General features: G+C 41.9%; 2 protein-coding genes across 2 annotated transcripts in view; one reads left to right on the forward strand and one right to left on the reverse strand.

Moving 5' to 3' along the window:
- LOC132878072 (tripartite motif-containing protein 16-like) overlaps window positions 1-13,039 on the forward strand; it is a 104,500-nt gene extending 91,461 nt beyond the window's left edge. The window contains exon 3 of the mRNA XM_060913639.1: window positions 12,463-13,039. Within this exon, the coding sequence (XP_060769622.1) occupies window positions 12,463-12,995 (533 nt within the window). The 3' untranslated portion in view covers window positions 12,996-13,039. The remainder of the gene's footprint in view (window positions 1-12,462) is intronic.
- LOC132878569 (stonustoxin subunit beta-like) overlaps window positions 1-16,410 on the reverse strand; it is an 82,006-nt gene that overhangs the window by 59,726 nt on the left and 5,870 nt on the right. The window lies entirely within an intron of this gene.

Consider the following 16,410-nt stretch of genomic DNA (forward strand, 5'->3'; position numbering starts at 1 on the left):
CAAGACCTGACTTGCAAACTGACAAGTTCGTGTGGTGTTCTTCTGCTTTCTCAGTGTACTTTGTACGGGCAACCTCTTCATTGTCACAGCCATACTTCATTGCCTCTGAAGTGAACTTGTGCGATGTCGGGTAGCAAATCTGCTTCAGGAGACTAAGCGAGGGATTATCTAGGGGGGTGTTGCAGGCGGCCTTCATTCGTGATGCGGTAATGCATCCTGTCCAGAAGCTGTGCCACATGTTACTTGAGGACTGTTCTCGTGTCACACTTTCCACGTTCCTTGCCTCTTCAATTGTCACCGTCACCTTTTTGCCAGCACTGACACAATGTTCATGAATGTCATCCATGTTCATGTCCTCAATGTAGAGTTTAGACAGTAAAAGTGGATAGTTGGGCTGTAGAGACTGTGGCTTGTAGGTATGTGAAAAGTTAGAATCCAATGAGAGAAAAGCTGGTTTGTCAGGAAGAAGGGCTTGAAAGAAAGTGTCATAACGTGACTGTGGGATGGCACTGGCTGCCTTGAGGGGGGTCCTGCGGTCCTGTTGTATCGCCTGATTGCCTCCATTGTCTATCTTCCTATCAAGTTGTTTCTTCATGGTCTTGGATGACGTGAAGTCGATCTCGGCCAGGGGAGAGTAGGGGACAGATGTCCTAGACGCCGGTAGCATCCAGTATGCCGGCTGTTGTGTGACCATCGTTCTTTCCCTCAGTCTCGTGGCCGCTTCAACATAAAACAACAGGGAAGCAACATGGGAGCAACATTCCCCAAGTCCAGCAATGCAGTTGCAATGTGCACACAAAATAGCATGTCTCTTGTCAACTATTATCCAGGGGTGTAGACTAGGCTGGGATAGTCTCTGCGAGTGTAACACTTTCCCTCTGATCACTTTTGTCTCTCCGTCTTCAGCAGTCAACACCGACACATCGCGGACCCAACCAGACACAAATCTATTGTATGCTTCCATACTCTTGTAGTTCTGGAAATCCTTTAGTTCACAAAATGGACTTGGGTGAAACACTAGATAGTTCACAAGATCGATGTATGTCACATGTGGCAACAAGCTGGGGTCAGCTTTCCATTCCTTCTCACTAACAGTGTATGGATCTACATTCCCAATGAAATGTTACTTCTCAGCATAACGCTCCCGTGCCTGCTTATCTAAACTATCACAGTAGTGCTCCATCACTTCAGATGTCTAAATTCTTAAAAAATACAAGCTTCTAAGCCCTCTAATGCAGAAACGAATCGGTGAATGTAAATAGCTGATGTGTACTCTATGAGCTCTCTGGAGCGAGTGACTTCCAAGATGGCCGCGCAGACCACAGTGTTACTATTTTTAGCATCATCTCGGAGCACTCTATTGTCCAACTTAAAGGGTATTTGATCATTTTCACTGAAACTTAAAGGAATATAATTTTGTTGACTGAAAGGAGATCTTTGTGATTTTGATTTTTGTGATTTAAATAGACGAAGAAAGACAAATAAGTTTTTATTTAATTTTATTTTTTGTCAGATAGGGTTATGTTGTGAAATCATATTAAAAGCTAAATAAATAATTGACTGGTTATTTCCTTAAAGTTTGTATATTTCTTAGACACCCTAAGGGTAAAGGTGAGTAATGTAGCTGCCCATCATTCACTTGTTGTAAAACTATGATTACAAGGGGGTTTATTTTAAGTTAAAATAGCTGCTTTACGAACCCAGGGCCCCTCTCTGCGGTAATTGTGAGAAGTGGGCTACAAACTAATTTATCAACAAGGCTGAAAGTTGTGCTTGAGGTGTCAGTAGGTGGGAAAGTCCAGAAAATTAAGATCCATTCTGTGAGTATTTCATGAAATTAATCCTAATCAGTGCGGCTACATGGGTTATACAACCCCGATTCCAAAAAAGTTGGGACAAAGTACAAATTGTAAATAAAAACGGAATGCAATAATTTACAAATCTCAAAAACTGATATTGTATTCACAATAGAACATAGACAACATATCAAATGTTGAAAGTGAGACCATTTGAAATTTCATGCCAGCAACACATCTCAAAAAAGTTGGGACAGGGGCAATAAGAGGCTGGAAAAGTTAAAGGTACAAAAAAGGAACAGCTGGAGGACCAAATTGCAACTCATTAGGTCAATTGGCAATAGGTCATTAACATGACTGGGTATAAAAAGAGCATCTTGGAGTGGCAGCGGCTCTCAGAAGTAAAGATGGGAAGAGGATCACCAATCCCCCTAATTCTGCGCCGACAAATAGTGGAGCAATATCAGAAAGGAGTTCGACAGTGTAAAATTGCAAAGAGTTTGAACATATCATCATCTACAGTGCATAATATCATCAAAAGATTCAGAGAATCTGAAAGAATCTCTGTGCGTAAGGGTCAAGGCCGGAAAACCATACTGGGTGCCCGTGATCTTCGGGCCCTTAGACAGCACTGCATCACATACAGGCATGCTTCTGTATTGGAAATCACAAAATGGGCTCAGGAATATTTCCAGAGAACATTATCTGCGAACACAATTCACCGTGCCATCCGCCGTTGCCAGCTAAAACTCTATAGTTCAAAGAAGCAGCCGTATCTAAACATGATCCAGAAGCGCAGACGTCTTCTCTGGGCCAAGGCTCATTTAGAATGGACTGTGGCAAAGTGGAAAACTGTTCTGTGGTCAGACGAATCAAAATTTGAAGTTCTTTATGGAAATCAGGGACGCCGTGTCATTCGGACTAAAGAGGAGAAGGACGACCCAAGTTGTTATCAGCGCTCAGTTCAGAAGCCTGCATCTCTGATGGTATGAGGTTGCATTAGTGCGTGTGGCATGGGCAGCTTACACATCTGGAAAGACACCATCAATGCTGAAAGGTATATCCAGGTTCTAGAGCAACATATGCTCCCATCCAGACGACGTCTCTTTCAGGGAAGACCTTGCATTTTCCAACATGACAATGCCAAAACACATACTGCATCAATTACAGCATCGTGGCTGCGTAGAAGAAGCGTCCGGGTACTGAACTGGCCAGCCTGCAGTCCAGATCTTTCACCCATAGAAAACATTTGGCGCATCATAAAACAGAAGATACAACAAAAAAGTCCTAAGACAGTTGAGCAACTAGAATCCTACATTAGACAAGAATGGGTTAACATTCCTATCCCTAAACTTGAGCAACTTGTCTCCTCAGTCCCCAGACGTTTACAGACTGTTATAAAGAGAAAAGGGGATGTCTCACAGTGGGAAACATGGCCTTGTCCCAACTTTTTTGAGATGTGTTGTCATGAAATTTAAAATCACCTAATTTTTCTCTTTAAATGATACATTTTCTCAGTTTAAACATTTGATATGTCATCTATGTTCTATTCTGAATAAAATATGGAATTTTGAAACTTCCACATCATTGCATTCCGTTTTAATTTACAATTTGTACTTTGTCCCAACTTTTTTGGAATCGGGGTTATATTTCTGCACTGAAGGGAGATGAAATTGGTAATAGAGGAGTGTTCATGATCTCTCTGTGTTTGTGCTCTTCCTCTCTCTATCACTCTCTCTCTTTAACACACAGAACCAGGAAGTAACTTGTCATTTCAGAGAAAACAAAACTGATCTCTCTCTCTCGTTGCGATTTCAGGAAAATGGCTGAGGCCAGTATTTCAGTAGCTCAGGACCAGTTCATGTGTCCAGTGTGTCTGGATCTCCTGAAGGATCCGGTGACTATCCTCTGTGGTCACAGTTTCTGTAAGGTGTGTATTAATGGCTGCTGGGATCAGGAGGTTCAGAAGGGCGTCTACAGCTGTCCTCAGTGCAGAGACACTTTCACTACAAGGCCTGTTCTACGCAGAAACAACATGCTGGATGAAGTGGTGGAGAAACTGAAGAAGACTGAAGTCCAAGCTGCTTCTCCTGCTCAGTGTTACGCTGGACCTGGAGATGTGGAGTGTGATTTCTGCACCGGGAGAAAACACAAAGCTGTCAGGTCCTGTCTGATTTGTTTGGCTTCTTATTGTGAAACTCATCTGAAACCTCATCTTGAACGTCCTGCTTTGAAAAAACACACATTAATTGAAGCCTCAGCAAAACTCCAAGAGAAGATCTGCTCTGAACATAACAAGCTGATTGAGATCTACTGTCGTACTGATCAAACCTGCATCTGTTATTTGTGTATGATGGATCATCACAACGGTCACGACACCGTCACAGTCGCAGCAGAAAGAGCTGAGAAACAGGTGAGAACTAGAAATCTTTCCAGAATTAAATCATCTTAATTATAGTTTCCCATCTAGAAACAGGTGCTTTAGTCAGTGATATGATTTGAACTTTAATTTCAATGTGTGTCTCAATCAGAAGGATTCTGTAAAAGCTGATTAAAATTGTCTGTGTTCTGGTGAACAGAGTGTTAAATTTATCTTCAGTGATGGTCGTAATCTGGTTCGGGGTGGGTTTCCTGATAACGTTGCCCTTTCGACCTAAAGAGAGAGTTGAGAGACTCTCTTAAGGAATGAACCGACTAGTGGCCTAGTGGTAGCGTGTCCGCCTCTCGATTGGGAGATCGTGAGTTCTATTCACGGTCGGGTCATACCAAAGACCATCATAAAAATGGTACCTACTGCCATCTGGCAAGGCACACTGCAATACAGATGTGCATGGGGAGTTAAACTCTCGTGGTTACCAGAGGACTAGCCCCCCACTGTAACCCTAGCTATGTAATAGGCGAGAGGCCGAGGGCTATGGAAACGGAGATCGGCGCCGCCCGATGCGCCACATGCAGGTTGGGCCTGGTTAGTACTTGAGTGGGAGACTGCCTAGGAATACCAGGTACTGTAAGGCGTGGGAAGGACTTTGACTTGACTTAAGGAATGAACGTTGTCTCTGTACGTGGTTTTCCCGAACTGACTCGTAAGAAGGAGCCTAAAGAGCAACAGGATGAAGAGCGTCTTTGCAGTTCACGTCCCCAATATAGGCATTAGTAGCTGCTAAAGGCAATCATATTAGACATAACTAACAGTGTCCAAGTTAACTAACTATGTGTAAACATTAGACGTGGATAAGACTATGGCAACTTGGTGGGCAAATCCACAGAAAGTCACTTGACTAATCAGACTGCATAGAATAAAACATTTATATTCCACAATATGCTTCTGCAGGTCGGATGGGGAGTTTTTGTAGGCCGTGATGTGCTCCGTTTTAGGCAAACAAAGCAAACATTTAAAATGAAACGACTCTTTATTCCTTTCAGAAAACTGAACCATGGGTTCTAGCTATAGAACCGTGGGTGTGTGCATTCCCCAGAAGAACCGCCTCCTTCCATTCTGCCATCAACTGATCGTGTTAAATAATGCTGCGGAGAAATCATTGATCTTGATTTTATCCAGTCTATGGACGTGACGTGACCCTAGTGATTACTGATAGACTGTCTCAGTGTCACCTGCGGAAAAACCAATCACGTTTTAGAAAAGAAAAGAAAAAAACATCCACTTTCAAAGCTGCTTCATAGTAACGAGTAACGAGGACCTTGATAGAAATGTAGTGCAGTAAAAAGTACGATATTTGTCTTTCAAATGTAGTGAAGTTAAAGTCATAAGTTTCCACAAAAAAATACTGAAGTAAAGTACAGATACTCAAAGTGTACTTAAGTACAGAACTCAAGTAAATGTACTTCGTTACTGTCCACCTATGATAATTAACTCGATGTACTTGCAAGGCCAAAAAAAAAAAAAAGTGTGTTTCCGGTTACCCGACCGACCCTAATCCGTACCGCCCGACCCTAAACTTTTTTTTTTTCGTTTTTTTCCCCAGTCGCGACTTTTACATATAACCCAACCGCATGAACCGGAAGTTTTTGTCACTCACTGGGAAAATCAGGGCTTTCCACAAGCGCCGGCTGCCGGCCATACAGCCGACTACACAATTAAGTCCAGCCGGCTACTTTTAATTACTTATTTTTGTAGCCCACAGGCTCTAAATATTAATTTTTGATTTTAATAAAATTAAATGTTTATCTAATGGACTGACAATAATGTCAAACTGAACCGCACTCATTTAAGTTGTGGTTTGCGCTGTTTGTACCGATAATAACCACAAATTCCCCGCCGACTTCGTTGATCAAGGGAGAGGAACTCATCCGCGGCCCTGACATGCTGTGTGTGCGCGCACTCGGCGGAGGCAGTAGTGTGTCGGGGCCGTCGGAGGGAACAGAAGCAGAGAGAACGCTTATTTTGTCTTTCACCTAGAGACATGATTCAAACTTTAAAACGGAGACAAAATTCTCCTGTGTGGATTTGGCATTCAACTTTTTTGCTAGGCTCTATACTTTTTGATCAGTCACAGATCAAACACCATGAGCACATCTGGAGAAATTCAGGCTTTATAATGGGTGTCTATTGCGTTACACACCAGTGGAGCTCAGGAGTTTAGAGTGTAGTAGGGTTGGGCGGTATCCAAATTTTGATACCTTTAAACCGTCTCTGTGTTTTCCCGGGGTATACGGTATTACCGAGAAAAAAATATTTTGTTTCGGCCTACTGTGTAACGTGCGCCTATGCCTCAAATGTACTATTTAAAAGCAGCATAGCGAATTGTGTGCACTGTGGTATGGATTAAGCAGCAAAGCGAATTTTGTGCATTAAGTAGGGTTGCCACATCTGAGTTGTAAAAAACCGGGACACATCGGTCGGCGGCCGCGCCTGCGCGCACGTACGAGCGCGGGGGTTGAGGGCTGCGGACACGCACATCTACGATGCCTTATGCCTTATGTGAATGTTCACGTTTAAAAATAAAACAGTTCAACTGGTGCAGTTAGGCGTTTAGTTAAAATTCATTTTGTCTTCTTAACCCTTAAATGGGCACTGCCACAAATATTATTACAAAAAATAAGTTCATATAGGAATGATCTTATTTGGACGCCAATTTTTTTTTAAACAAATATTTAATAGTAGGCTAACAGCCCTCTGAAGAGTCTCTCCTCCCATTCCATTTCCAAATCAAAATAATACAAATATAATCAATATAATTTCTCTCAGTCTGCTTCGTTGTTGTTTTAGCCTTTTCTCTGGAGAACTGAACTTTAAAAGTTAGACTACCGTATCATACCAAATAGCCCTAATCCTTTGTTTTAATCACAAGAGAGAGGTGCTATGTTATTGGGACAACTGATTTATTCATTTCTCACGCCAGTGTTCAGGCATTCTTTTTTGATATATTTAATGATTTATTTAATGATTCATTTATTGATGAAATTGGCCCAGGCTTTAGAACCAGCCTTTATCAGAATCAGAACATAGGAAGTAGACAGCCAGCCTATTCGCGCACCGACCAAGGGAACTCTCACCTATTGTTTGGTATTACGGTATTCCAGTATCTTTGATTTCGCGCGGCCGCCGTTGTATTGACCACGATCACCTAGCAACGGCGACTGGCTGCGTGCGCAAACATTCGGTGAGGCCACACAAGTAGCTGCCTACAATATGCCCGCTTACGTGAAAACTATTAATATGTTAAGTGGCTGCGAGAAACATTAATGATTTGTGTTTATTTCAATGGGGGATAATGTGAGGAAGTAAAAAACCGGGACAAAACGTGTCCCGGGAAGGTTATTCCATTTTCCTGGACATTTTCCATTTTCCACAAAAAACCGGGACAATCCCGGAAAAACCTGGACGTGTGGCAACACTAGCATTAAGAGATATTTCAAAGCATCACGCAACTCTTCCTTCATCTTGAAAATAGCATTCAACTGTCGTTTACACATGTCTGCATTGAAACGCCATTTGCAGCACTATTTCGCCTACTCCATCAAAAAAAAGTACACGATGAGCAGGATCATACCCTTTCAAGCATGGGAAATAAGAAAAAGAAAAAGAATCAACCAACACCCAAGTCCGTTTAGACTGCGCGATAAACCATATTCTTCAGCGCAAATGAGGCGAACCTAATTCAAATGCGTGATAGCTGCACAAGGCAAAATCATATGGGCCCACGTCATGCCATGGCGGGGAAATTAATAATCAAATGGCCTTACCTTGCTTAAAACGTTGTCTTGATCACATAACTCCTTACAATTATTCCACTTAAATCCATACGGTTTAACACACCCAACAAAGATAGCAAGCGCATTGCTAATTCCCATCAGAAACCCAACAGTTTACGCTACGATGTTTTCTTCCGTTTCTTCAGTAGATGACATTTCAAACGTTTATTACCCACATCCCAAATCTCATACGTTATATTATTTTACCTTGTTGTTACTCATGTAACCTACTCAAAAAACAACTCATTGGAGAGATCTCGTGGAAGTGGAGTACCCCAGGCTATGGTGTGCCTTAGGGGACATATTAGATTTTTCGTTTGTTTTGAAACCAAAATACTGCCACACTGCCGATGTTATTTTTTTTTGCCACTAACTCGTTATCTTGACTTGCCATCTTTCAACCGCAGTCTCAGTCTCTTTTTTTTTTTTTTTAGATAGGACAGTATAGAGAGACAGGAAATGAGCGGGGGAGAGAAAGACGGGATCGGGAAATAACCTCGGGTCGGAATCGAACCCGGGTCCCCGGATTTATGGTACGGTGCCTTAGCCATCTGAGCCATGACACCCCCGGTCTCAGTCTCTTGCGAAGCTTTCTGTCAGACTCCAAAATGTCACGCAGGGTTGCCATGGTAACGACATAAACAACCCTGCACGCGATGAGAACTTCTTTAGGAAATTGATAGAATTAGTGAAAATACGATCACACAGTTATTCGGGACGATCTTCAATTTATTATTTTATATTATGACCTCATGTACTCCATATTTATTTAGATATTATATATTTTTTTAAAATGATGGTAATGAGACCGATACCGTTGGTACTTTTGGATACCTTGGGATACCTTCTTACCGTAATACCGCCCAACCCTAGAGTGTAGGCAGCTTGAAAAAAAAAAAGCTCTAACTTTCTCATTTAAACTGTTTTCTCAGCCACAATTTTCACTCTACACACACAATTTTCTCAAAAGTTGTAGTCACACATTGTGTGAATCAAGACAAGTGTCTCCCTGAGCGATAGGATTTACAGTTTTTGAATGAGAAGCCTGAAAGTAAGGAGAGGACAGCCGCGCTCTCCCATAGACTCACATTATAAACGTGGCAGCGCTTTTACTGCAAAATCAGAAAAGTCACTTGTTTTTAACTTGCTCTAGTGTCCACATTTTTTACACTAGGGACTAAAAAAAATTACATTTATGTGTTCATGGGAGCCTTGTAGCACTCAATGGGAAAGAATTTTGTGAATAGCTCCTTTCGTTTCCGTGTAAATCAGCGTTGTTCGAGGAGAGGGAACTCTGAGAGAAAAAGCGCTCTTTGCTTGTTATATTGTGTCTTTTCCCTGCACCGTTACCAAGGCGACGAGCTCCACTCAGGGAGCAGAGAGGGGCGGGGCTGCTCTCTCTCTCTCATGGTGTATTGAGCTGTTATATTTACAGAAAAATTCATGTTAAAAGGTGTCTCATGCTGCATCAGATTCATCAGAAGGTGGTAACTCAGGTGACCTGCAAAGAAATTCATTATATTTTGTGAAATTATTCCTGTCTAAATATAGGTTATGGCAGCCATCTTGAAAAAAAAATGCCTGCCTACCGACCCTAGTTTTGAAATCTACGTAACCGGAAACACACTTTTTTTTTTTTTGGCCCAATGTACAAGAAAACTAATTGAACACTACCAGCAGATTCAACCCCAGTTTCCCCCGCTGACTGTGAGAGTCCCTCAGAGCCGCATGCGCATTCTGTGGATTCGGCAGCGAGCGAGTCGCTCTTTGTTTTGAACGAGTGCTCCGGGTCTCTCGTAAATTCCGAGCAAACTAAAGGACGACTTGTGCTACGATGTTGTTCGGGAAAACCACGTTAGCTTGATGATGGATCTTAAGAGGTCATTTAAAACTCTCTTGGCCTTAAGAGGCTTTCGGGAAACCCAGCCCAGATCAGTTAGTGAACATCTCTCTCTCTCAAACACACACACACACAGAGTACATAACCTTCAGAGCGAAACATGAATGTACTTTGAACTGACATTAATATGGAACCAGTTCGCTCGTACTGTATAAAAAGCTGAATGTATTTTATTTGTCCTCAGAGTGAGTTAAAGGAGGAGCAGATGAAATCCCAGCAGAGAATCCAGGAGAAGCAGAAGAAGGTGCAGGAGCTGAAACAGGCTGTGAACACTATAAAGGTGAGCAGTGAGCAGAGACAGAGCTGCTCCTAGAAACACACACAACATGGACAACGAGTCATTTACAGTCCCAGTAAGAGAGGGAATGATAGATGAGCTTTAAATCGTGTGTGTGTGTGTGTGTGTGTGTGTCTCCTAACAGCTCAGTGCACAGACAGCAGTGGAGGACAGTGAGAGGATCTTTACTGAGCTGATCAGCTCCATGGAGAAAAAGCGCTGTGAGGTGACGGAGCTGATCAGAGATCAGGAGAAGGCTGAACTGAGTCGAGCTGAACGACTCCTGGAGCAACTGGAGCAGGAGATTGCTGATCTTCAGAGGAGAGTCACTGAGCTGGAGCAGCTTTCACACACACACACGATCACATCCATTTCCTCCAGGTAACACTCACTGTCTGATCTACAGAGCCAGCTGTTCCTCACACACTCTCTAAAACACCTCTCATTAAGGGAACAATAAATGTCCCTGTCTGACATCACAAGTGGGTTTTACATTTCATTTGCTTTCTGTAGGTTTTAGCTTCTGGACGTTGCACTCCTGAAATGTCCAGACCATCATTTCACACATCCAGCATCACTGTCCATCAACATCTCTCATTTGATGGAGTGAGGAATTCTCTCTCAGATCTGAAAAAGAGACTCGAGGAATTCTGTGAGGAGGAATTCAACAAAATCCCTCCACATGGTAAGAGGAGCTGTTCCTGCTGGAGAAACACAGTGATGTGTTATTTCTTAGCGATGCTCCTGCTTTCTTTTCTGCAGACACTTTATTCACCCGACACTTTGAACTAAAACACTGATTTAAAATGAATAAACTGACTGGATCACTTTAAACTCTTTCCATCTTTTACACAAACTCATGTTTCCATTTTTCTCTCCACAGCTGCAGCAGTTCAGATAATTTCAGAACCACAGAGCAGAGAAGACTTTCTGAAATGTACATCTAACACACACACACACACACAGTTCTAGTCCTGTCACGATAACAAATTTTGTTGGATGATATATTGTCTCAGAAATTATTGCGATAAACAATATTGTTGACGTCTTTTCAAGACAATTTTATGCCACTAGTAAAATAATAATGATCATGCAAATACACCCTTTCATAGAACAGTAAACTTTTTAATTAAAGGAACAGTCCACCGTACTTCCATAATGAAATATGCTCTTATCTGAATTGAGACGAGCTGCTCCGTACCTCTCCGAGCTTTGCACGACCTCCCAGTCAGTCAGACGCAGTCAGACGCGCTGTCACTCCTGTTAGCAATGTAGCTAGGCTGAGCATGGCCAATGGTATTTTTTGGGGCTGTAGTTAGATGCGACCAAACTCTTCCGCGTTTTTCCTGTTTACATAGGTTTATATGACCAGTGATATGAAACAAGTTCAGTTACACAAATTGAAACGTAGCGATTTTCTATGCTATGGAAAGTCCGCACTATAATGACAGGCGTACTAACACCTTCTGCGCGCTTCGGCAGCGCATTGATACGGAGCTCAGATATCAATGCGCTGCCGAAGCGCGCAGAAGGTGTTAGTACGCCTGTCATTATAGTGCGGACTTTCCATAGCATAGAAAATCGCTACGTTTCAATTTGTGTAACTGAACTTGTTTCATATCACTGGTCATATAAACCTATGTAAACAGGAAAAACGCGAAAGAGTTTGGTCGCATCTAACTACAGCCCCAAAAAATACCATTGGCCATACTGAGCCTAGCTACATTGCTAACAGGAGTGACAGCGCGTCTGACTGCGTCTGACTGACTGCGAGGTCGCGCAAAGCTCGGAGAGGTACGGAGCAGCTCGTCTCAATTCAGATAAGAGCATATTTCATTATTGAAGTACGGTGGACTGTTCCTTTAAGTCAACTTATTCAATTCCATGAGGCTGGCAGGGGGAGTCGCTCTCTTCTGTGGGATCTTTAACTAGTTTTAGAATGCTAGTTTAAGCTGATATGTGATTGATCTAACGGTAAAACAGCACGAGGGCTCGAGAACTTTGACAGGTAACAATTTTACTTGGCAACAGAATGTATCTGAATTCTGATTGGTTGTTGTATCTGAATTCTGATTGGTTGTTGTATCTGGATTCTGATTGGTTGTTATATTATTGCCCTTTTGTTGTGTTGTTGAGCCCAGAGTGGGGGGAGGGGGAGTGACAGGGTTCTACAGAGAAAAGTTTTCACTGCAACCGAACTGCTGTTTTCGTGACCACGCCCCCAGCACGGATATTCATGTTCACATTGTTCAGTTTGTTTTTCTCTTTTATTTTAGATTTCTGTTATCTGACTCTGGATCCCAACACGGCACATCGTTTCCTCATTCTGTCTGAGAAGAACAGAGCGGTGAGATGCAGTGAGAGAGCGCAGCGTTACTCTGATCATCCAGAGAGATTTGATTCCTGGCTTCAGGTTTTGTGTAAGGAGAGTGTGTGTGGACGCTGTTACTGGGAGGTGGAGTGGAGCGGTGCTGCTGTGGACATATCAGTCTCATATAAAGACATCAGCAGGAAAGGACTGGGTAATGAGTGTGGGTTTGGACTCAACAATCAGTCCTGGAGACTGTACTGTTGTTCTTCTTCTTCTCTCTCTTTCTGGCACAACAACATTAAGACTGATCTCAGAGTTCCATCAGCCTCCAGAATAGGAGTGTATGTGGATCACAGTGCAGGAACTCTGTCCTTCTACAGCGTCTCTGACACGATGAAGCTCCTCCACAGAGTCCACACCACATTCACTCAGCCTCTATACGCTGGGTTTAGGGTTTGGTTTTCTGGTTCTACAGTGAGATTGTGTGATCCAGAATAAAAGTGTGTAGTGTTTTCTGTAAAATTCCTGCACGTTGCCACGTTGTTGCTCAGTCGTCTGTTTCACTAGAACACAATCCAGCTGCACAAAAACACTCATTTTAATATTTAAATTAAAACAGATGATTAATTTAAAATAATTAAAAAGGAAATGTTAAAAGTTAACTGTCAGACAAGAAACTCGTCAAATTTAAAAAGAAAATGATCTCATGACCTTCGCATTATAAAGTTGTGTTCGTTTCATATTAAGCAGCGTCTCATTAAATAACTAATAAACAGTAATAAAGCCAGAACAGAACAACATTTTAAACCTGTTCAGGTCACACTATATAAAAATAAAACATCACTTTTGGAATGAATTTGATTTTTCTGCTTGTGTTCTAAGATGTAAAATCCACATTCACTTTTTCAAATCTGAAGTTGTTTCTAAACCCTGAGATTTGATTGTAAAACATTGAACAATATTTAAACTCCATTAGAACATCCAGTACATGATCGGTTCAGGCTGCCGATGTCGTGTTCATCCCATATTCAGCCTGGATGATGATTGGCCCGCAGATAGAACCTTATAAATCCAGGTTTATCTGTGAGTTTGGGATTTTTATTCAAATATTACAGTCAAAGCTTTGCAGAATAAAAGATAAGAGCACAGGAGAATAAAGTTTCCCCCAGTGATGGAGTTTCTGTGCTGAACTCATTTTCAAACAGAAGCTTTTAATACTGAGGTCAGGATGTCAGCAAGCCGCTGTATTGATACGCAACGGGGTTTTTTCTCCACTTTGGATGGATATTTTTAGATTATTTAATCTGTGGGAAATAACTACAGTGTCTTAAATATGTGTTTGTGAAAATCACTGTAACCTACAACTGACTTTTTCCTCCAAAAAACATCTCTTTTAATGTTGTCATTTATTGTGTGTGTGAAGAATGATGATAAATCTGTCTCTGTGAACTGGATCTGTCTGTGCTCTGACTCCTGATTTAGATTCTCAACATGATTGTTGGAAAAACTTCTTTTTTAAAAATCCTTTTCTTTTTCAATCAAGTAAAGCAAAAAAAAAAAATCTGTTCCAGTTCTCAATTCTGATTGGTCAGAAGGTGTTGATTAATTTTCTATAACAGCAGCTCTGACAGTAGTGCAGGTTTATATTAATCGGCTTGCTCTATAATACGTTCTTGTTTCTATAGTAACAGCTCATTGAAGTGAAATTATTTTAGGCCTGTGTGTTCTCAAAGAAAAATGAAAGAAACGTGGATGAACACTGTAATATTTAACCTGGGCATTTCTCCTCCAGACCACCAGAGGGCTTCTTCACTTCCTTAACTCATTTCCTGTCTGTTTTTATAAAATCCACATGGACCCTTCAGTTCCTCTGAGCCCTTCCTGTGGGTTAGTAAATCTCCTCAGTTGTGAGCCGTGTTTATTCTGGATAGATCTCCTGTTGATGATCTCGCCTCGTCTCTGCCTTTCCCTTTGATTTTAATGATATTTCTGGTGGATGGGGTTTGAACCCTGCACTGACTGGGATTAGATAAAGTCTTGCGTTAACATTACTAGCAGATTTCTTTCTTCTGCCTTTCAGGAGATTCATTTCAGTCTGTTAACAATGTTAAAATGACCCAAAGGTAAAATGACCCGTGTCAGTGTGGGTTTCCTCCTGGTTCTCCAGTGTTCTCCTACTTCTCAAAGACACATCTAATGACTGATTGAGGCGACTCAGGATCTCTGATCTCAAACATGTTCATCTACCAACTTAATTTTTATCTCTGTTCATGAGAAAGTGGGACTTCTATTAGCAATAAACAATGCAAAATAAATCAAATCAGGTTTTGACTCCCCTTGTGGGAATAAAGAGTCATTTATTTCGATTCATTTTCACTCCTCACTAAATTCCAAACTGACAGAATGAGGAAAATATTTCAGCAGAACAAATGACACTGAAGTGCAGATGACAGTGAAATTTTTCTGCTTTATTTCCATCCTTAATGAACACAATGTGGTAGTTTTTAGTGCTTGTAGTAAGACACGGTCCTGCTGTAAATCCTCTTGTGTGTCTTTTAGTGAAGATACAGAATTGATGTTTCAAGGCTGTGTGTGTGTTTCAGTGATGTAGTGCTACTCTGAAAAACTGAGCCTCCAAGTAACAACTCGATTGTATTCGCATATTGTAGAATTCTATCTCGGCGGCACGGTGGTGTAGCGGTTAGCGCTGTCGCCTCACAGCAAGAAGGTCCGGGTTCGAGCCCCGTGGCCGGCAAGGGCCTTTCTGTGCGGAGTTTGCATGTTCTCCCCGTGTCCGCGTGGGTTTCCTCCGGGTGCTCCGGTTTCCCCCACAGTCCAAAGACATGCAGGTTAGGTTAACTGGTGACTCTAAATTGACCGTAGGTGTGAATGTGAGTGTGAATGGTTGTCTGTGTCTATGTGTCAGCCCTGTGATGACCTGGCGACTTGTCCAGGGTGTACCCCGCCTTTCACCCGTAGTCAGCTGGGATAGGCTCCAGCTTGCCTGCGACCCTGTAGAACAGGATAAAGTGGCTAGAGATAATGAGATGAGATGAGTGAATTCTATCTCGAGTTCTGATTTTAAAATGTGATTTAACCACATACACTTCATGGACAGAAAGAAAGGACAAAATGGGAAAAGAACATAAATGACATACAACCCCGATTCCAAAAAACTTGGGATAAAGTACAAATTGTAAATAAAAACAGAATGCAATGATGTGGAAGTTTCAAAATTCCATATTTTATTCAGAATAGAACATAGATGACATATCAAATGTTTAAACTGAGAAAATGTTTAAACTGAGAAAATGTATAATTTAAAGAGAAAAATTAGGTGATTTTAAATTTCATGACAACACCACATCTCAAAAAAGTTGGGACAAGGCCACGTTTCCCACTGTGAGTCATCCCCTTTTCTCTTTACAACAGTCTGTAAATGTCTGGGGACTGAGGAGACAAGTTGCTCAAGTTTAGGGATAGGAATGTTAACCCTTTCTTGTCTAATGTAGGATTCTAGTTGCTCAACTGTCTTTGGTCTTTTTTGTCGTATCTTCCATTTTATGATGCGCCAAATGTTTTCTATGGGTGAAAGATCTGGACTGCAGGCTGGCCAGTTCAGTAGCCGGACCCTTCTTCTATGCAGCCATGATGCTGTAATTGATGCAGTATGTGGTTTGGCATTGTCATGTTGGAAAATGCAAGGTCTTCCCTGAAAGAGACGTCGTCTGGATGGGAGCATATGTTGCTCTAGAACCTGGATATACCTTTCAGCATTGATGGTGTCTTTCCAGATGTGTAAGCTGCCCGTGCCACACGCACTAATGCAACCCCATACCATCAGAGATGCAGGCTTCTGAACTGAGCGCTGATAACAACTTGGGTCGTCCTTCTCCTCTTTAGTCCGAATGAC

Source organism: Neoarius graeffei, chromosome 2 (genome assembly GCF_027579695.1).
Source record: "Neoarius graeffei isolate fNeoGra1 chromosome 2, fNeoGra1.pri, whole genome shotgun sequence".
In the NCBI taxonomy this organism is placed as follows: Eukaryota; Metazoa; Chordata; class Actinopteri; order Siluriformes; family Ariidae; genus Neoarius; species Neoarius graeffei.